This window comes from Falco peregrinus, chromosome 2 (genome assembly GCF_023634155.1).
Source record: "Falco peregrinus isolate bFalPer1 chromosome 2, bFalPer1.pri, whole genome shotgun sequence".
In the NCBI taxonomy this organism is placed as follows: Eukaryota; Metazoa; Chordata; class Aves; order Falconiformes; family Falconidae; genus Falco; species Falco peregrinus.
The window spans coordinates 51536918-51559031 of record NC_073722.1 but is presented as its reverse complement, the minus strand read 5'-3'; the positions used below and the strand labels follow the sequence as shown (position 1 = coordinate 51559031).

General features: G+C 50.0%; 1 protein-coding gene across 2 annotated transcripts in view; it reads right to left on the bottom strand.

Annotated features, from left to right (window-relative positions):
* CRMP1 (collapsin response mediator protein 1) overlaps positions 1 to 21079 on the bottom strand; it is a 51459-nt gene extending 30380 nt beyond the window's left edge. The window contains exons 1-2 of one of the 2 annotated variants that reach the window (XM_005243079.3): positions 20560 to 21079; positions 3859 to 3947 (exon numbers count right to left, since the gene is read on the bottom strand). In XM_005243079.3, the coding sequence (XP_005243136.1) occupies positions 3859 to 3947; positions 20560 to 20931 (461 nt within the window). In that variant the 5' untranslated portion in view covers positions 20932 to 21079. Of the gene's footprint in view, positions 1 to 3858; positions 3948 to 17812; positions 18202 to 20559 lie in introns of those variants that run through there. The other variant, XM_055797349.1, reaches the window with a different exon arrangement.
* Between the last annotated feature and the right edge of the window lie 1035 nt (positions 21080 to 22114).

The window sequence follows — 22114 nt, the reverse complement described above, 5'->3', positions numbered from 1 at the left end:
CAGCATCCCAAGCTGGGGTTTCAGCCGCTCAGCTGAACAAATCCAAAAGGGCTTACTCATGAGAGCTGACAATATCACGCCTTGAAGCCGTACAACTCCATGTCTGGCGTCTAACAGTCATCAACACATATAGCACTGGGAGCATGTCATAGCCTGTTCACAGCTGTGCGGAGCGCTAACGATGCCATGACAAACGGAACTGGTAAGTATGCAAAAGCCAGCAGCAGCCCAGCACATCCAATTGTGCAAACAAGTTGCAAGAAGCTTCTCTGCTGTTAAAATCTCACAAATGCATACCATAAGGCAATCCAACCCATGAGCAGATTAAGCACTTGTATAGTTAGGTAGTCCCACATACAGCAATTTTCGTTAGTTGAATCCACTCCCAAGATTCTAATCAGAACAATCCTCAACCGTGGTACAGCATTTGTGTGGCTAAAAAACTGAACTGGGAAAAAAAATATTGCTGTGACCAAACCTCCTTTAAATACGTCTAAGGTGGAAGTGCACTCCAAGGACTACCACACCTTCTGAAAATAACATTAAAGAAAACCTACAAAAAATATAAAAGCAATTCGTTTTTATTTTCTTCCACAATCAGTATCCACCAGTTCCCTATTCAAGAAGACACACAACCTAACGAAGTGAAAGTGCTAAGTATGTGCTCTAGTTTTTTGATGACTCACTGCTCATTATTTTCAGCGTACGGCTGAGTAACAGCTTATTTGGCACCAGTCGAAGTCATTCGTGCTGAAGTGACATCAGGCCAAATGGCCTTTGTGGATGATGCTGCGCTATTACCTGTCAGGAGCCTGTCTCATCTCTTGCCGTGGCACCAGGATTAAGGCTAGGAGAAGGCTACTGGTATTCAACGTTATTTTTATTCTGACTGACTAGAACACAGAGTAAAAGATAATGTGACAGGATTCCTGAATTACTGACTCGTAATGTGAAGCATATGTTAATAAGAATGGGGCTCTGTTACTTGTGGGTGAAAAAAATACAATAGTGCAGTTAGCTGTCTGAATGATTGAGCTGGTTTTCTGATGCATCAGCAACTAGAAAGCTCAGGCTCACAGAAAGGTGATGCTGTCTACCACCTTTCAGTTGAACAAGCTTGTCAGTTCTGTCGTACGCGAGCAGACTAAAGCACAATGGAAAGAGCAGGCTCCAGCTCTTCGTAAGCTTAACCTGAGAAAGCTGAAGACCTCCCCCAGAATTCTGTGGAGTTCTTTCCATTGTCATTAAGCCCAGATCTCTTTTAGGCATCTGAAGCTCCCTCTAACTTGGCTCGTTGCCTGCCCAGCGCTGGAGACCCTGTCCCCAGTCACCCGTCCTGCACCTGTCCTGCTAGTCCCCTCCAGCCCAGAGGGACCCAACCCTTCCCCTTGGCCGTGACGGAGCAGAAGACAGCAAGCACCAGACCATGACCTGCCACTTGGCACAGAGACCAGGGCTCACTCCCTCATATGAGTAACAGAGACAGGATAGATGTAGGCAAAATACAGTATTTACATGCCATGGGAAATTTAAATTACTAAATGTCTAAATTACTATTTAGATACTGGAGAACTGCCTCTCAGCTGTCACCTGAGTGTGCAGGGCTTAAGTTTCAGCTAGGAAAATCCACATGCGCCACTGCTCCCTTGGTACCCAGGGAGCCAGTTTGAGCATTGATAGGTAGGAAAATGCATCTACCATCCTCCAAACTATAGCTAACCTTCAAACACATTCAAGGTTATATCTACATTCCTCTCTGCAGGACACTCTGCAGGGATATAACATTAAAAGACCCTATTCATCTCATTAGTCTGCAAGAGAAACCCAACCCTCTATTTTCAAATCAGTTTTCACTGCAGAATAAGAAAATTAACCCAGATCTTCTATATCCTAGCAAAACCAGGACACTATTACCTATTCTGGGCTGAATTGTTTTGTGTCTGCTCCATTCTGTGGAAAGAATTCTGTATTATCAGCAGCATCTGCAGCTGGAGAGTTAGGGTATCAACTGAAACATGGATGAGGTTTAAGGTCCTGTTCCAAAGGACCTTGAGCAACATTTAACAATGATGTTAAATATTCAAATAAAATGGGCAGTTCCAGCTGGAGAAACTACAAGAGACCAATCCCTGAAAACAACAGCACTTCCCTACACTGCGGAATTTATCATCCAAACACAGTTAGAACCCAAGCCCATCTGACATCAGGCTGCTCTCACAAATTAGCTGCTTTTTCAGAGCAGGACTTCTTGCACATTTTAAAGGGAAAAATCCCAGGTCATCTAAATCCAGGAAATCAGGTATGACTTGGGATGTTGAAGAGTAAACTTGCCTCCTTGGGCAAAGATAAAGACATTTTAAAAATTAAGATCTTGCCTGTGTATTCATTACTAATCCTAGCTATCTTCAGCTGAGATACCTTCTGGAGGAATGGATCCACACAGGCATTTCAGAGAGGGTCTATGCACTTAACAAGGGCAGCTGAAAGCTTGGCATTACTAACCTGCCTACCAAGTGTCATTATATTTCTGGAATCAAAGCCAAGAATTCACAGCAGTTTCAGACTCTCAGCACCCAATGCACTTAGTTGTTATATCAGTTCTGAAGCCTATAAGTGTTACTAGGAAATACGCACCTGAACAAACAGGAAAAACTCAACTAAAATACCTATCAAAGAGAGCACAACTTGGTTGACTGTTGCTACTAAAAAAAAAGATCACGTTGAAAATTTTGTGCCTTCTCCACTTAGGACAACACACTCCTTTTGCCACTTCTGCAAATGCAAATAACACTACAACTGGACAGGCAGAGCAAAGCATAAAAAAGAAAACTGCACAGTCCATGGGTAAAAGTGTTCAGTTTTGGTTTTTTTTATAATAACCTGAATAATCAGTAATATAAGTAGCCACAGATATATAAAGAATTGGACTTTTAATCTGATGATATATTCTTAAGAAAAGGAGCTCCGAATGGTAGCACATTCTAAGTAATTAATTATTTACCAGATAACCATAATGAAGTTTCTGTGCATTAAATTGTAGCCTCTGGAGACCAAACTTGTTAGGTCACTAGTGAAAAGGTTCAGCCATCAAGAAAAGGCTTTGATCCTTGTGTACATCGGAGTGCTTGTACACAGTACATAACTTTGCAGAACTAGAGATTAGACTACACAGACATCTCTGCTACTGTTTCCCAGGCTATCAGTAACACATATTTCATGCTTTTCACATAAGGAATACCAGTTCCTGTATTTTATAAGCTGATAAATCAGTAGGATTTCCTTCCCAATTGTGTGAAGATTTAAGATCATGTACTTTTTCTAGGCAAGAAAAGGGACATACGAGCAAGGCATTAACCGTGCTGTAGGAACACAATGTGCTAGTTTCAGCATTAACCAACAGGGCAACTGAGGAGTAGGTCCCCGTTTGCACTGTGTAACACAGGGTAAATTTCTGTGCCATACAACCCTTCAGGCATGGCTGTATTTGCCCTGATTAGGTGTGGGGAAAAAAGCTGAAATGAGCCTTCTGTCATACATGGACTCAAAAAATATCCATTGTCCCTCCGATTACTTCTCATGTTGAGAGAGCCTGCTTGCCTTGACTATCTTGGAAGAAACCAGGATTGAAGTGTTTGAAAAGCAAATACCTTGAACTTACAGTAAAGAAATTTTCTACTTATCTAATCTTAGCAAAGCTAAAATGGCAGAATTTTATAACTAAACACTCCTCTACTACAGCCCCCCATCTAGAGGTAACTGAGATGCTGGCTGCAAGATTTCAGGTCAGCACCATCAAGAAATCACAGTAGTCTCTACTAACACGCATGCAAAAAAAGTTCAATATTTCAAAAAACCAACTTTATAAGTCCATCTTCAAGGTATATGTCTGCATAGAAGGAGTGGTCATCATTGATAATTCTTCCACCTTTAATGAGTAGTCGGTCACTCTGGGGGGAAAAAAAGGAAGAAATGTGGGTTTGTTGAAATAAACAAACATAGTAATGTATTGATGATACCAAACAGGCTTATATTATATAGAAAGCCATTAATATCACAGCACTTACCCTATATATAAAGGTTTATGCCATAGATTCAGGAGGGTACACAGAGAGTGGAGAGGAAAACCACAGTTCCACTGAGCATTTACTTCTGACTTTTGAACATGAGGCCTCATGGTCATCACAGTCCTTTTTCCTCAAAGCAGAACTTGCTGCATGTGACAACACTTGAAATCCCGCTACATCCCCTTTTTACCACCACCCTACTGAACAAAGGCCAACAAGGGAAGAGAAGCACCCAGAATAAACTGCCCAAGATTGCAATGGCCAAGCTGAGCTCCCCTGCGACTCTCAGCACCCCTGGAAGAGTAACAGAGCTGGAAATCTGAAGGGACAAGGTCAGGAGAAGCTGCTCAGCCCTGAGGAAATTCCTGCCCAGGGAACCTCCTTCAAGCAATGTCAGTTCAGCTGTGTCAACCTGCCCGCTCTACCAAGGTGGCCATGGGACATGGTCCACAGCTTGCACCTCCTGTACTGTGTTACAGACCAACAGCAGAAAATCTAGTTTCTAGGGGGCATGAAGAAGGAATTCTCTAATTTGTGATTCCCCCAGGCCAAAGGCTGCTGATAGCCGGAGCCACTCTATACTGAGAGTCTCCACGCCATACCTTACTCACTCCATGAACAAAGCAGGAGAGCAGCCTCCAAAGGTCAGTTTACCTGAAAAATCATACAGACAGCAGAGAAAGCTACTGCCTCCTGTTATTTTCTACAGTGCCAGAACGCAAACATCTTTTTTACTATGAAGAACTGTTCAAATATCAAGCCTGCAGGGCACCATTTACAACAATAATTTCATTTTTCTCTGTTCAAATGGTTATACTCTGTTTTCAAATGTTGCATTTCACAGAAAGCAAATTTTACCACTGCGTATTCCTGAGGACCACTACTTGGACCCTCTCATTGAAGAAGTCATACTGGAAACGTCAGCATCCTACCAGCTACCCCGAGACAGGGAAAGTCTGTACTGCAGTACTATGCTGCTTTGGCTGAGACAGAGTTAATTTTCTTCACAGTAGCTAGTATGGGGCTGGTTTGGATTTGTGCTGAAAAGAGCGTTGATAGAACAGAGGTGTTTCAGTTACTGCTGAGCAGTGCTGACACAGAGTCAGGGCCATTTCTGCTCCTCACGCCACCCCACCAGCGAGTGGGCTGGGGGGCACAGAGAGTTGGGGGACACACAGGGGACAGCTGGTCCCACCTGACCCAAGGGATATCCCATACCATCGGATGCCATGCTCAGCAGTAAAACAGGGGGAGGTGGGGCAGGGGGGGGCTGCTGCTGGGGGACTGGCTGGGCATCGGTTGGTTGGTGGTGAGCAGTTGTTTTAATGTGCATCACTTGTCTTTCTTGGGGTTTATGTCTCTGTGTTCTTTTCCTTTTCATTACTACTATGGTTATTATTATATTTTATTTCAATTATTAAACTGTCATAAAACCCACAAGCTTTTTCCTACTCTTCCAATTCTCTCCCTCCATCCCACTGAGAGGGAGGGAGCAGCAGCTGCATGAGGCTTAGTTGCTGTCTGGGGTTAAACCACGACAAGCACGTATCGCTTTTGGAAAGACTTTTGCCAAGTGCCTGTGAATGCTGGAAAGCTCTAAAGCAGTCAGAGCCTTTGTTTCCCATTCATATATATAAAAAAGCCATTTATTGTAAATTATTTCCTTGGCTCACCACACAATAACTCAGAATCTCCATTTTGTCCTTGTTGTACACTCCTCACTCCAGACTCAACTCCTGCTTTAATTACGGGATGACTCGTGTATAAACCATGCATGTCCCAAGTTCCCAGTTTAGAAAACAATTAAACAAGTTGATACGTTACTTCATCTATAAAACCAGGACAACAATACAGGCCTTCTAAAAAAGTATTGGTTAAAAAGTGCTAAGGCAGAGCTAAGGGTGTTAAAACAACCTTTCCTCAATGTAACCTCTCAGTTACATGTTGCATATTTACTTTTAGCTTGTACTTGAACAATTTTGCAGGTTCAAAGCCTCTATAGCAGTCTATATCATTCTAGAAAAGCAAAAAGGGACAGACATTTTAAGTGGAGAAAGAAGGAGGGGGGGGGGAAAGACATTTTAAACACAATGCATGACCAAAGAGTATGTATGCAGGAGGTCTACCACTTTTCTTCACATGCTGCAGCAGGGAGGTGACCTTGGCGGGGGGACCAAGGCACAGAACTACAACGAAATATGTCTCCAGGACCTGCCTCAGATGTTGGTACCCTCTCGTTAAAGGATGGAGATGAATGCAAGTCCTCACGTCCGGAATTTGCCAGAGCAGGCTCCCTGTTTCCTCCCAGGCCTCTCTACTGTCATTTGTAATCGCAGGACTTGTGAATCAGCAGCCTGAAGGGTAATAAGCTATTTTGCCATGTGCTGGCAGTTGCATCTCCTCACCATGATGCTTTACTACACTGCCTGCTGACCTGCAGAGACCACCATCTTGTGAGCTCTTTTTAAGCTCATTCAATTGCCTTCTTAAACACTCACACGGTCCAATTACAAGAGGCAAGAGCTTATTGATACAGGCAGGGAATGTTACCAGATCACTGCATCTGTCACTGCTAATGAGTCAAAAAAACCTGCATGCTCATCAAGATGTTCGACATTTTTTCTTTTAAAACAGAAGATGCATAATAAATAGAAACAAATGTAACAGGCCAGGAAAATACGACAGACTAAAATAAAGCAGTAGTACAACCCCAGAAAAATAACTGTAGACGTAAGGATTTTATATGTTTTTATATAGAAATATATATATAAAAGCAGCAAAACTATTAGAATAATCTGAAACTAAGAAGGATACATATGCATTTTCAAGAAAGCACTCAATTAAGTGAGTCATCCACTAAATTAAGCCTCACAGTTTATAAAAGATTACTGCATGTTTAGTTACAAAGTCTCGCCTTCTTCAGAATTTTGCAGGGTCTAAGAAATTCTGGTGAAGAAACAAAACTGCACTTTATGGAGATTCTCATTCCTGACACCTTCTCGCTCAGAAAAGAATACAAATGCTTCAAAACTGTTGCAAAAAGCAGCAGGTCCCACAGCTGAGCTGGCCTGTGACTAAGGTTGTCCCCAGCCAGGAATGGGAAGCCAAGGGAGACGAGGCTGCCAAAATCCCACAAGTCTCGGTGCTCCCCAGGTAGCCTGTCAAACTACCGGGGAGGGTGCCGTGGAGCCTTGCCCAGCCTTCATCAGGACCTGATAGATGTGGGAACGTCTCTGACACATTCCAGCAAATCAGCAAATTCAGAAGAAAAAGGGGTTTGTTGGAACTTGTTCCACACAGCTCGAGCTGTCCGTGGGTCTGCAGGACACATTCAGATCACTGCAAGCCAGGAGCACAAGTGAAGCAGGGCACCCTTACACAGCTGGCACTGATGGGCAGAAGGAACCCAGGTGGGGTTTCAGCACCGTGTGGACACCCCAGCAGCACGCTGTGCCCAAGCAAACAGGCGCTACCTCATACACCCTGCTCTGGACCAGGGGTGGTGTGTCCTTAGCCAAAGCAGTGGTACCAAATGCCTGCATGCACCTAACCGCACTGATGCGTTTCCATGAATATGCTGGAAAAATTAACACAAACATAACTGACTAGAAGGGAGGTGTGGGTTAACATTAACAAGCGATTTGCTGTATTCTTCATGACATAAACTTCCATGCAAGCCCTTGCTCAGCACGAGTATTCACTCCCTGCCGTAGCTTCAGCGTGGGCTTTAGAGACAGGCACGGCCCTGGTCTGAAGGCAAAGGGACATGGCCATCCTGCACCGCTGCCATGGCCACTGATGTCTGGGGGCTCCTGCACTGCTTTGGGTCACTGGTACTTGCTGCAGTGACATCTTGGACAGAAATCTGGGCACATGCAGGGTCCATGAAGTAGGTTAGCCTCCTTGGGCACACAGCCTGGCTGTGCATGGTCAGGGGCCATTTATTATTTACCAGCCTGATGTCAGGCAGGCTGCTTGCAGTTTTCTTACCAAGTGCCAAACATCCAGAAAAAATAGGGAACAAAGTACTCTTCTACCTGGACAATGTTCCCGGTCAGAGGACAGGCATGCTCTGTGGCACCCTGGGGAAGGCAGGGCTGGGGGTGGGAGGAGTGACCTGAAGCTCATTAATTAATCACACAGCGCTGGCCCATATTTCCCCCTCGCAGCTGTAACACCCTCCAAGCAGGACACTTTCTTTGCCTAGCTCTCAGACGTACCTTCAGCCACCGGGGTGACCTTCGGGTGCTCTCACAGTGCAAAGAACAACACGCTCATTACTCAGCTTAGGGGGTGACAACAGTGGAAGCCTTTATAGGGTGGCTGCCACCTTTCCATTCAGCTAACAGATGTGTCAGTCACTGGTGCCCTGCCTGCCGAGCTCTAAGGGCTCCATACCATGTTTTCAGCACATTGCCTGGCACAAGAAGCTGCCAGCCCAGCTCCTCCCGGTGCAAGCCAAGGGAAGCTGCTGGGACCCCTCCTCCCTCCAGCCTGCCAAGGACAGGCAGCGGGAACATGGCAAAACAGAGAGGGGATATTACATTGAACGTATGAACTGAACAATTAATTAGGTGCCAAGATTCAAAGGGAAAAAAAGCCCCAAAAAACCTGTTCTCATGGAGACAGGAGGTTCAGAAAGCACCACGGTAAACCCCTGTCCTTTCTCAGCTTTCACTGCAGGGTGTGGGAGCCAAGGTGTTTCTCCTCCACCCATCACTGCTGCAGTGATTCGACCACATCAATGCGTCGCTGTTTGTTTCCGGGTTTTGTGCCTGGCTATGACACAGCATCAGCACAGCACGATGCTTATCTGCTGTCTCCCTGCAGCTCCATTTTACAAGCACTCTAGCACCTCCCGGCTCAGCTCACTGCTGACTATGACACAGCCATTCCTATTACCCACAGCTCTTCACCTTCAAACCCTACATACTGCTTTCCTGGTGATTTTTTTGCTCATCACGATCTAGCTTCTCCTGCTTCAGCTGGCAGCAAAGCCACATAGCTTAATCTGTGACATGACAGCAATTTTCATGGCAGCAGAAGGAGATGCCACAAACTCAGCACGGTTTGCTGCAGGAGGAGGGGCTGGCTGCTCAGACACGAGGCGGTGGCTTTCACTCCCTCACAACTATTGTTTGCATTACAGTATGAGCAACATGAAACATCTGTAAGCTGGTGGCTGGCACAATTTGTACAAATTGTCTGTTTTGCTGTTTTTTTTAAATCAGCTTGGCTTAGGTTTTGTGAAGCATGTCCATATTTTCATACGCTCCCAGTGGTAAAAGGCCAGCAAACAGCATCTGCATCAACCTGCCGGACCACAAGCCTGAAGACCGCCACGGTCCCCAGCTCTGCAGTGGGCTCTGCACGACCACAAGTGAAGCCCAGTTCCCTTGGTCAGTAAATCACTCTGCTCCAGGTCATTTGAAAATATGATCCTTGTGTTAGATTCAAATGTTAGAGCAGGAACAGTTGCAAAGAAATTTAAAATTAGCCTTTTTTCATTCGCCTACTCCATTCAGAGCTCGAGGTATCTAAAAATATTACACACCACAAAATTCAATACCTTTTTTACACGTGCAGCTCTCAACTTGCTTCTGGAACTACTAAAAACCATAGTAACAGAAGAAATAAAACTGCCACCTCCTGACATAAGATTTAATAAATATTATTTCAAATTGGTGCAACCTGTCAAAATATAATGCAGCACACATTATAGTAAACCACACACTTCTCTATAGTATCGATACCTGCGGTACTGCACCTGCAGCAGGCACTTTGCAGAGAAAACCACACCTCTATCATACAAGATGGAGTTTGGGGGGGGGGGGGGGGGAATAGAAAGAACGAATCTGCCATTATGTATTCTAGCCATACAAAAGGATTCAAACAGATTTCAAGAGCGATGTTTTCATCAAATAGCATCTGTCCAGACTGCAATCTCAATATATGCTATTACATTCTTGCTTCCACAAATGGAATGTCTACCTATTACATCTTCATCTCTGAATCAAGTAAATCATATCTTATTAACTATTTACAGTTTGCTTTACAATTTATCTACATCTAACTTCATATAACGTACCCAGCATATGGGTCTCAGTGCTCCTTCATTCTTGGATTTGGACTTTGACGATTGCTGCATTGCAGCCATTGCCAACTGAAAAACTTTGCAACACTCTTAGCCCCAGACTTGCCAGGGCTAAAGGACCAGGAAACACTTAGCACTGATTTCATCCTTTGCGTAATTCTAAGGATTTATTAGACTATACCATTGTCCTTACATCTCCAGAACAACAATGGCTGTATTCTCTAAAATCCAGATTAGTCAATGGCCCTGAAGATGACTAAGGATTTTATGCTAAATAGCTATTTGAAAACAGTTTAAATTCCAAATCCACCTGTACTTCCAGTTCTCTGTCTATAAATGTCTGTGGTTTAAAAGACATCAGATTAAACACAATAGACATAAGAAGACATTAGGCTATATTATCACACCCACAGCCAAGACATTCACCTTTACGTTTTTAGCATCTGAGCGGCAGAACCTTTTGCTGCTAAGGCTTTAAAAAGGCCACTGAGAATTAGAAAAGACACTGCAACCCCAGTTTAGAGGGAAGGTTTAAAAGACACAGGCTGTTTGTGTTCTCCTCGACTACCCAAATCTCCACAACAGGACTATTTACAAGACAGCAGTTTCTCAAAGGCAAAAGTCCCACTGGCAAACAATGGAGGGAGATGCTCACAGCTCCTCTGTGCTTCTGTGCATCCCTTCTTGCAGAGTTATTGTCCATAATATATAAGATAATGGATTTTTTTTTGTGTGTGGATATATTTGGTTGTCTGTTATGAGAGCTGGTCAGATTCAGACCCAGTTGTGATACAATAGTTAAATTATCTTGCTTTTAGCATTTTTAAACTTAATGGCAAAAGAAGAAAGACATCTTTCCCAAGAGGAATACTTGCTTAAAATCCTTTTGTAAGGATCAAAGAGCTGCAAATGGGATTTCATGAAGCACTGCCTGCTTATAGAATATCTGCTTTTAATCAGCACTATCCTTCCTTTTGAATTTCATGTCTAGGTTACCCTCCATAGGAAGTAATTTTTAGCTAGGGTGATCCCTGAATCAACTCAGGGTACTGCCTGTAAAACACTCCATACTTGATACATCATTTCCAACAGGCCACCAATGGAGAATCCTGCTTTCAAGGTTCTTTTCTTAACAAATGCACTGCAGTATATGGCAATTCATTTAGGAAGGATTATGTTGATTGTAGTAATGCTGTATCTTGGTCTGTAGCCAATGTATTCATTCATCTTTATTCATTTAAAAGATCTGATGTTCTTTTGTTTCCTCTTTGGAGACCTGACTTTCTATTCAGCTAGTAATTTCATTCCTTAATCACACAGTTTAAAAGGCCTACTCCTACAGCTCCTAACTCTATGGGGACTGCTTCACTGTAAATGTCATCTTTGCTTTGCTTTTAGAAGGGAAGTACAACAAACATCTCATTGATGACAATACTCACTGGCATCAGCAGGGGTTTCACCTGAGTATGGGCTGGAAGGCTGAACCTACTGCATTGTAGCAATCTCTTGGGTTACACATGGGTTACATCTGCTAGAGCTGATCACAAAATCTCAGCAAGCCATTCATAGGAAAGGTAAAACCTGGGAGAAAATAACAGCAATTTACAGCATGGCTGGCTGCTGTGTGCCACTGAACTGAATGCGTTGTATCTAAGATCTAGTCAGAAACCTGCAGCAGGTTACTGGGACGCATCAGCTTCAGAACCAGTCATGGTCAAAATCTGGCTGACACCATAAGGAATCCTTCCTCTGACAGAGGAGGTGGATGCAAGGGAAACAGTAGTAGAAAATGCCCTTTAATACAATGTTAGCAATAGTAATTCATGATCGACTAAATGCAATGGGTACAGATGCATATTGTTTGCACTTAGACACATTTTGCTCTCATGTTGCCTCACATACCTGCTTTTCCTGCAAGTCATAGCAAGCTGTGATGCTTGCTGCCTCATCTCACATGGTACCAGCACTGGTTCATGAACAACCCTTCCACGGTCTCAGCTCTGAGCACTGCCTACTCCTTTAGCCAGCCACGGCACGGTGGGCAAGGGTGACCAGCTTGACTGGGGTCCTCACTATCACACTCAGGAGACTTTACACTGAGTGTAGACTTCACTGAAGTCAGTGGGGACATTTATTATTCAGTAGGAACATAAGCAAGAGTTGAGGCCTTAAACCTCATCAGGACATGCACTACAGATCAAAAATTTTGTCTTGAGACAAGTGCATCAAGTGACAAACAAAAATAATCCCAAGGTATCTCTGGCCCAGGGGACATGGCCACCATCTTTATACGTAGCAAGATTATAAACTGATGCTCACCTCTCTTCCATCTCTCTCAGGAAGGAAATTTATCCCAACTAACTCTCCCAGTGCCTGAGTGCTTCACAAGCGAGTGGGCTCTCCTGACTCCTGCAAAGGAAAATGAAGCTTCTCCCTTTTATCACATATAGAAATATGTTTATGAAAGAAATGGCAACAAAGCAGAAAACAGACCTTGACCTCCTGTCAGGAGAGTGGTTCATTGGCAGTGGTCACTCTCAGCACTTGTAAGAAGGGGATTCAATCACGTCACTACATCAGCTGCCTTCCCAGCCAGCCACTGTCCTCTTTCCAAACCTGCCCGTCTTTGAGCAAAACGCGGCTCAGCTCCCTGTGGTGGCACCAGCTATGATACTGAAAACCCCAACGTCCTGTTGAGGACACTGACTGACAAACTTGCTGTGGCAGTGAAAGGAATCACTGCCCCAAACCCTTCTTTCTGTCCCTCTGCCAAAGGTTTCAGTTCCCATAGAAATGTCCCCAGAAGGACCTACTCCGAATGTAATTTAAGACACCAGATGGAAGTGGCTTGAATGATGCAGCCACTTTTTTTCCTGTAGAAAAAGGAAAGGAAAAGACTTACCACAGAACCATAGAAACGGTGGTTGGAAGCCCAACAACTTACACTGAAGCAACTAAAGCACCTCCAGAGCTGCCAAGTTCAAGTCCAGCCCACTATGCAACGTGAATTCACAAATGTTCATCGACAGACAAGCAAACTGAGAGGGGCCAAGTCTATTACAGCTACAGATGGGAAAATGTAACTTTGAATATTAAGCAAATACTCAAGAGAAAGAATAGATCCAGAAGTCGCAGACCCTGGTGTTTTAAAACAGGACAAAAAGTGCTGTCCAGATCAGTCCGAATCTTGTGCCAATAGCAGAATAATAATGTGAGACACTGTTCCCATGCCCAGCACTCAGCAGGCTTTTCAAACACTTTTGGCAAGTCACATGCCAATCTGTGTGTAGCTCCACACTGTTAAACAAAGGGGGGGGGGGGGGGGGGGAAGCGTGGCCAGGGGAGATACAGAACAGATCCTAATCTAGGTGAGGATTGTGGTTCCCCATTCCATGTACTCACCACACCTTGCATCTGTAGGGCATGTCTCCCCGGTGTCCAAAGCGAGTTAGCTGGCAGCTCTCACACTGCTGTTGTCTACACCAGAGAACTTCATGTTACCCCAGCACTTTGCTCAGGCCAAACAGAAAGTTTGGGTCTCAACCCTCAATAGCGAGCTTGAGACCGCTGTCCCACACAGAAGTCCAGACAAATGCATTTTCTCTCTCAAAGTATTCTGATGTCTTCAGCTGAAGTCTACTTTTCTCTTCACATCAATCAATTCAAAAGGCTACCACTAAAATTACTCTCTGTGCCCACTCCTCTGAATTTCCCCAGCCTCTCTCCATTTTTCTGCATCTGCTTCTTTTCTCACCTTGCAGCAGCTCTTCTCTTTGCTTGCTATGCACAATCGTGAGATCCTCCCTCTGTAACACTACATTTCTGAGCTCTCTGTCTCCCCATGCCTTACAGTCTGCCAGCTCAGGACCAGCAGCTCCTTCCCCCATTCATATGCCAACCCTTGGACCATTCCCAGGAATACTATTCCCTTTTTTACGAGATTCAGGCACCATTTGCCTCTCCCATGTACCTCCCTGCATTTGCTTCGGTGACTAGCTATTCTCCCTTTGCTCAGCAGAGTTGTCTTCACACCTCCTCTTCACTGAGCTCATGCTGATTATGTTTTAATGGCTGAATTGCTACTGGAACAAGTCCTGTAAGAGACATGCCTTTTTTAAATTGTGCTCTACATACACTGTAGTTTTGAGTTCACCTAGGCTCAGGCCTTGCTTGAAAAGTGCCAAGCACTACCAAAATACAGAAGCCAAAATAATTTGCAACAGATATTTCAGTGTCATCATCTCCCTTAATTCCCTGTAACATGCTGCACGAGAGGAATACAATAGGGCTGTTAATAGCAATGGGTGCGGAGATGTATCCTGTAAAATCTGGTCTGCACGAGAGCATGCCTGCACCATGCAACCAAAGCACAAAAGATTGCCACCCCATGCAGAAAAACTTCAGCAATGGATGTGGTGGCTAACTGTACTACACAGGCCAAGAAACGTGCTCTTGCAGATGCACTCCTGGCCACCCTGACCTAATGCACGCCCTGCTCCCTCCCCAGCTAATACTCCTGAACCAGGAAAGTGAGACCCCCCCCCCACAAAGACTTTAACACAGTGGAGGGGACGGTACTGCAGTGCTTACATTTACTGGTTCAGTGCATCTCTATTTTACATCACCCAGAGAGTGGTCTGGTGGTTCAAATACAGAGGTTCTTCCCACAGTAGTTGCAGCCAAAGGGGCCCAGTCTCACCAATCCGACTCACAACTGAATGGCACCTTACACTGGAGCAGCACTGGTGCTCAGCTAAGAACAGCAAGCCTGGATGCCGCATGGGATGCATAAAGGGCAGCAGAGTCAAAACCAGGATAAACTGTAAGAAGCATGAATTTTCAGGGGCTGAAGTGAAAAAAAAAAACGCAGGTGAAATTAAATGGAAAAAAGAAAAAAAAAAAAGGTGCAAACTTGGTAAATGAGAGCAGGGAGATGCTTGGTGCCAAAGGGGCCTGCCTGCAGCACTGTGTCTCTACTGTCCTAGATACTTCCAGGAAAAAGGTGAGATAGGAAGACAGGAATAAAGCTGCTTTGGGGGAGAGGGGTGAAGGAGGGGTATCAGTCAGGCACTAATTGTCTGAAGGAGTAAGGAGGCAAGGCACAGTCAGACAAAGCACAAGGAGGCAGTTATGCCCTCATGCACCCAGGGGAGTAACACTGGAAGGACACCGCAGGGTTGTCTTCCCAAGAGTGGTATCTGCTCCCACACTGCTCAGAGCTGAAACCCGCCTCTGCCTCTTCCCTCACAAAGCTCCTGATGCTGCAGACCTGACCCCAGGAGGAAGTTTTGGCCAGGTACTGACTGCAGGTAGTGCCCATGGCAGCATTGGGTGCTGTTCTTGTGTGCGCATGACAGCTCCTGGCCCTGTGCAAGGAACACGGGCTGCGAACAGGAAAATCCACAGCAAAGTATCGGCACATGAGACACTGTCAAAAATGAGTTTCTCACTATTCCAATGAATCCAGAAGCTGGTATAGCTCCAAAAAGTGTGTGTTTGTGTGGAGGGAGGGGGTGTGTTAAGCACAGTAACAAATGACATTTTTGTATGATTTCATCATCACTGTTGTTGCATAACTTTACAGAGCCATCACATTTCCTCAGAGCCCAGAAGGCTTGAAGCTCCAGTGTATTTCCTTAATGGCAGGATGAAACATCTAATTGGCCATACTGGAATGGGGCTTCAGAAGACACACACCCGGACAGATCCAGTGGGCTCTTGTGGGACAGGCAGTCTGTACAAGGTGTGACACAGAGTGCTCGATTTGCTTTTACTGGAAGAGAAGGGCCAGAAGCATAAATCTTTAAAATAAAAAAAAAAAAAAGGCAGCCCAGACCTGATGCCTGCCAACTTCACAAATGTTAATTTATGCCTTTGATTTGGTCACAAAACTCAACACTAGCATTAATGAATATTCATTTGTTGAAGCTACAACACGTCCCATTTCAAAGAGAACACACTGCGGTTTGGGCTCTCTTTTTCCCACCAATCCTCTCACCAGGAGAGAAGGAAATTTGTGAGAAGTGAGGAAATGAAAATGAACTGTTGATTCCAGGGCAAAACACTCGTAATTCTTCCAGTTTCTTCTTTTACTCCAAATGGGAGAGCAAACAACCGGCCATGGGTGGGAACCTGTTACACCCTCCAGCTGCAAACCAAGGTGGAGCCACACACCAAGCACCTTACACCCACCCCAGCGGCGGCCAGGGCACCCCATCCCGAGGTACCCTGAGCCACGGCGAGGCACAGGGCACACTGAGGACCAAGGCAAGAGCCATCACCCACAGGGCCCCTGCAATACCCATGCTCAGCCTCAGCCACCAGGCTCTGCTGCCTGTTGATAGCAGAAAACCATAAATGCAGCACTTCAGCATCATAAAATTGTGCTTTTAGAAGGAGGCTGTTCTCCTCCTGACTAAATATTTTGGCTAATGGATTATTTTTTTTTTAATAGCAAGAAAACCTCGAGGTGCTCACGAGTTTAACACCGGCTCAAATAACGCCTTTCACCACCCGGTTTTCCCCGGCAGCGGCCACACCCACCATGCAGCTCGGAAACCTGCCCGCGCCGCGCCGGCAGCACCGGCCCCGGCCCCGGCTGCCACCGCAGCAGTGACCCCGCCACCCGCTGCTCCAGCCCCCCAGAGGGAGAACAAGCACCTGCCTGGACACCAACAGCGGTGCTGCGGAAAACCTCTGCGGGCCCAAACGCCGGAGATTTCCCCTGGAAGCCCCCTCCCCGGCGGCTCTGCCTGCCCTTTATCCCAGCCCCTGACGCCCCGCTGTATTAGGGGCAGCAGCGCTGCGAATCGAAGGATCTTTCCCTCTGGCGCGGAAAGCGCGCTCTATTGTAGTCCTGCTCGGGGATAAAAGCATCTAGCGGGAGACGGGCACAGGCGGGGAAGGAACGGTTACGATTAACTCTTTGACTTCTGATCCCCTCCATGTCTGATGTATTAATAGCGCGCAGAGGTGTCGGTGCTGGCATCATGGCGCTCCTTGATTCTCCACGCTTTCCCCCCGCCCGCTTCCCCACCCCACCCCCCCCGCCCATCTCCCCGCACCCCCAGCGCACCCCGGCCCACCGCCCCGGCCCCCGCCGGTGGGCTGCGCTGCCCCTGCCCGCTGCCGGGGGGCGGCGGCGGCGGGGGCACGTTGTGCTGCGGCTCGTCCCCTCCCTCTTTTGTTCTGCCTCGCCCGCCGGCCGAGCCTCCCAGGGCCCCGCGCCTCGGGAGGGCGGCACCGCCGCCCCGGCCCCCGGCCCCGGGGCGAGCCCCCGCCGGCCCGCCCTCCCTTCCCGGCCCCGACCCACCGCCGCCGGCCCCGGGCTGGCGGGAGGGCACACTGCGCCGAGCCCCGGCTGTGCTGCGGGGCGAGGAAAAAATACAGTAACATAAAAAATGGAATAAAAAATGCCAAATAAAATAAAAACGCGAAATAAAACCACTGCCGGCCCGCAGCTCCAGCAGGAGGAGGGGAGGGCACCGGCGCCCGCGCCCACCCAGCCCCGGGGAGCCGCGGCCCCGCAGCCCGGCAGGCTCCTCGCCGCCATCCGCGGGGTTCTGCGCGGCCGCTGCGCGCCCGCCTCGCCCTTCCCCGCCCCGCTAACAAAGGAGCGAGGGCAGCGGCTCGCTGCCTGCCGAGAACCGCTTACCGTTATGTGGGGGATGCTCTTCTTGCCCTGGTAAGACATGTCGGCTGTCGCTAGCGCCAGGCGCACGCAACACACCCCGAGGAGCGAGCCGAGCCCGGCGGAAAAATACCGGTGGTAATAAAGGCAATAACAATTCAGAGCCCGGTCGGCTGATGGGGCGAGGCGGGGGCGAACCGGCAGAGCTGTGTAATGGAGGCAAAGTTTCCTCGCCCAGAGGAAGGGGAGCCAGGCAAACCCGGCACCTTTTTTCCCGGCTGCAATAAAACAGGGACGCGGCTCCCGGGGGGGTCGCCGAGCGCTGCCTCTCCCGGCGGCAGCAGCGCCCTCTCGGCTGCAGGTCGGAGCAGGATTCGCTCAGCTCAACCCAGGAAGCGTTTCCTTCCCTCCTGTCCCCCACCCCTACCGCCTCGGCCCCCCTTCCCAGCCCATCAATCCAGCCGGAGCCTCCCTCCCTCCCGCACCGGCGCTGGGAGACACCGCCCCCCCGGCTCCGCCACCGCCCCGCTCGCAGGCGGAGGGCACCGGCGGGTCCCACGCGTGGGCTCCCGCGGGGCTGGGCCCGTGGGGGGGTGACCCTCGGCTGTGGGTCCTACTGCGCGGCACATGGCAGCGGCACTGCCTGCTCCATCCCCGTGGCACTGCCCCTGATGGCACTGCCCTGCTCTGTCCCCATGCCACTGCCTGCTCAGTCCCCAGATGGCACTGTCCCCATGGCTCTGACCCCGATGGCACTGCCCTGCTCTGTCCCCATGCCGCTGCCTGCTCTGTCCCCAGGTGGCACTGTCCCTGATGGCACTGCCCTGCTCTGTCCCTGATGGCACTGTCCCTGATGGCACTGCCTGCACTGTCCCACCAATGGCTCTGACCCTAACATCACTGTTTGCTCTGCCCTCCCTGTCACTGTCCCAGTGCCACTTCCTGCTCAGCCCTGTGCCCAGGGAGGCCATGGGTGATGGCACAGCCCAGCACAGCCTGGCCAGGCCAGACCAGGCCAGGTGGGTGCTGTGCCAGAAGCTGCTGGAGAGGAAAAGTGGCTAGTTGAAACCCTTCCATCTTTTCTGAGTCACAGAGTGCCTCCCTCCACCCATAGTGCTTGATAAAGGCCCCATGAAAATTGTAGGAAGGGCAAGGCAAAAGCCATTGCAAAGCTGCGCCTGCCCAAGTTAATCCCTGCAACAAGGAGCCAGGGGCTCTTAGCACACCCACATCGATACAAGGCATTTCCCACCCAAGCCACATCCCTGACACATCTCACCCCAAAATCACCATTCGGAGCATGGAAAAAGCTCTGGTTGGTGCTGTGCAGGGGTCAGGCATGTAACTGCAGCTTGCGGTGCACCTTCCTAACCCAGTGAAAAAATCTAGCCTATTTATCCACAACCTCCTCCTCACTGCCCAGTCCAACCCAAAGCCGGACAGCTGTGGAAGCACTGTGAGATCCGGAGAGGTAGCATGCTATGTGCTGACTGCCCTGAGTCCCAGGCTGAACTAGAAAGAAGGGAAGACGGGCAGGAAGCGTCAGGGTTGTCCCAGAAGATGAGGGACATTCGGAGTGTGCCGTGCTTTCCCACCACTCCAAGAGCCTGATGGAAAAGGCACAGGGATTCAGGTGAGCTGGGAAAGGGAAGACTGCACTGCAGCTGGCAGCCTCTGAAGGCAACGCTGAGGTCGTTGCAGTGAAGCAGCACCATTGAAGGCACAGCGTCCCACCAAGCCCTGCCTGCTCGCACCAGCATCCCACTGCAGCAGGCACCCACTGGGCTGCATGGGAGGACACCTGCACCCAGCCCCCAGCCCAGAGAGGACCAGTGCCCCAGTCATGTCAAATTGAAGAGGGGGAGAAAAGATTGGAAACTATATGTATGTAGCCTGTGGAACGAGCAGTGCATGGACAGGCCATACAGCCTCCAGGCAGGGCGCTAAGGGAAAGGGTGCATCCCCGCAGGGACATGACTGCAAGGCCGCGTTTTATTCTAAAGGGAAATCAATGACAGCCCCGATTCCCAGGAGAGCCCGGGTCTGCCCCCAGCCTGCGTGTCATAGAGCAGGGTGTGATGGAGAACCACAGCTGGCAGGGGCCAGGCAGCCCCACCGGCCGCACTTTTTCCTGAAGTCGGTGGCGTGAGCCCAGGCTGCCGCCCCCGGGGTGGGGACCCCGCGGGCACAGGTTCGGCCGGTCCCGCCGCCCTCCGCGCTCCCCGCCGGGCAGACAATGAAGACGCAGGGGGAGCGGGGGGCAGCCGGGGCATAGCCGGGCTGCGGGCCTGGGACAAGCTCCGCCGAGTTCTCCCGGCGAGCCCAGGAGCGCAGCGGGGGCTGCTTTGTTCCAGGGGGCGGCGGGGAGGCGCCGAGGGGGCCGGCTGCCCTCCAGCCCACCCGGCACGGGCAGCGTTTTAGCGGCAGGAAGGGAGACGGAGAAAACTCATCGCCATCGCTTACAAAGGAAGACGATTTCTGGGATCGCCCCCCCTGCCGCCCCCGCTAAGGTCAGGCAAGTTTAGGGGCCAGCCGGGCTCTTCCGATAGCATCACCGTGCCGGGGAGAAGGGGTCCGTGCCTCCCCGACCTCCCGACCTTCCGTGCCGAAACTCCCCCGCGAAGGCGGCCACCTTCCCCCTGCGCCGGCGAGCGGGGCTCTGCGGCACGGCTCGGCTCGGCACGGCACGGCACGGCTCGGCACGGCACGGCTCGGCTCGCCCGACGAGCGGGGGCGGCGGCTCCCGCCCCCCGGCCCGGGGCCCCGCTCACCTGCCCATTGTCCTGGCCCTGCAGCAGCTCTTTCCCCACGGGGTATCTGATCTCCACGCCCGGGGTCTTGTCCTCCCGGTCTCCCGGGGAGCTGATGACGGAGCCGGAGACCTCGCTAATGTCGCTGGCGGTCTCGCTGTAGTTGTCCCCGCCGTCCAGCATGTCGTGCCGGCTGCCGCTCCGCGGGGTCCGAGACCCCTTTTTCCCCACGCTGTAGGCGTCGAAGTCGATGGTTTTGTTCTCGTAGGCCCCCTCCACGGAGGCGAACATCCCCCCGTATTTCTGCCGCGGTGTCTGGGCAGTCGTACCCGGCCTAGCTAGATACACAGGCAGGTCATCTTCTTTATTCCAGTTCCTCTTTCTCTCGGCCATTCTCGCTGTCCGGATCTCTCCCTCACTCTCTCTCTCTCCCTCTCTCTGCCTCCCACTTCTCTGCACCTTCTACTACCGGGATAGGCTGCTAGTGACCATAAAAATGAATGGATGGATGCAGCAGTGGCGGGGCTGGGTTGGCTGGTGGGATCTTTCCCGGAGGGAGATGCAAACGTTAACCTCCCTCCCCCCACCCACCCCCCGGAAAAAAAACAAACAACCCCCCCAAAAAAAAACAAAAAGAGAGAGAGGGGAAAAAAAAGAAAAGAAAAATAAGAGAGAAAGAGAGGAAGAAATAAATCCAAGCGGGATTTAAAAATAGCCGTGTTAGTAAAGAGCACGTGAAAATAAAGTACAAAGAGCGGAGAGGAGAGGGTGGCAGAGGCAGGTGATTGGAAAGCCCTTGACGAATAGGAAGAGCAGCAGCAATTCCCAGAGCAAGGACCGCAGTGCACACGCTCCCCCGGTATAAAGAATGATCCGGGGGGCGGGCGGCAGGGGGAGGAGGGAGCCCTCTACATGCACACACAGCCGGCGCAAGCAGGGTCCTTCCCGGCGGGCGGGCGGCCGGCACCTGCTGCTACGTGGCGTCGGGGTGGGGGTGGGGTGGGAAGGAAAAAAGAGAAGAAAAAAAAGAAAAAAAGCCCCAAATCTCCCCAGCCCCCTCAGGGAGCCGGAGGGAGTTTCTCCCAGTTTGCGCACTCACACTCCCCCCGCCTCCCTCCGCAGGAGGACGCTGCGGCGGTGCCCGGGCAGAGGGGGCGGGCGGGGGGGGCGCGGCCGCGGCAACCCGCGGTGCGGGGCGGGGGCAGGCCCCCTCCGCGCTGCCCCCGCCGCTCGGGGTTGGCCGGCGCCCGCAGGGGAACCGATGATGAGAGGAGGAGGAAGGGTGACCGGGATCGGGGGCAGGAGGCGCAACCAGCCCCAGGCCCCCGGGGCCGAGGGGCTGGCGCTGCCCTCTCCCTGCCGCAGCAGCTGGTTCCCGGGGGAGGGTTGGCGGCGGCCCCGCTCCGCCCCGCCGCCCCCGGCCACCGCCCCCCGCCCGCCGCGGCGGCGCTGCGACGGCGTCCGATGGCGCAGGCAGCCGGGCACGGCGGCGGCCGGCCCTGACACGGAAGTGATCGCGGCGAGCGCTGCCTGCGCTGCCGGCTCCGCCGCCGGGACGGGGCGCCGGGGAACGGCG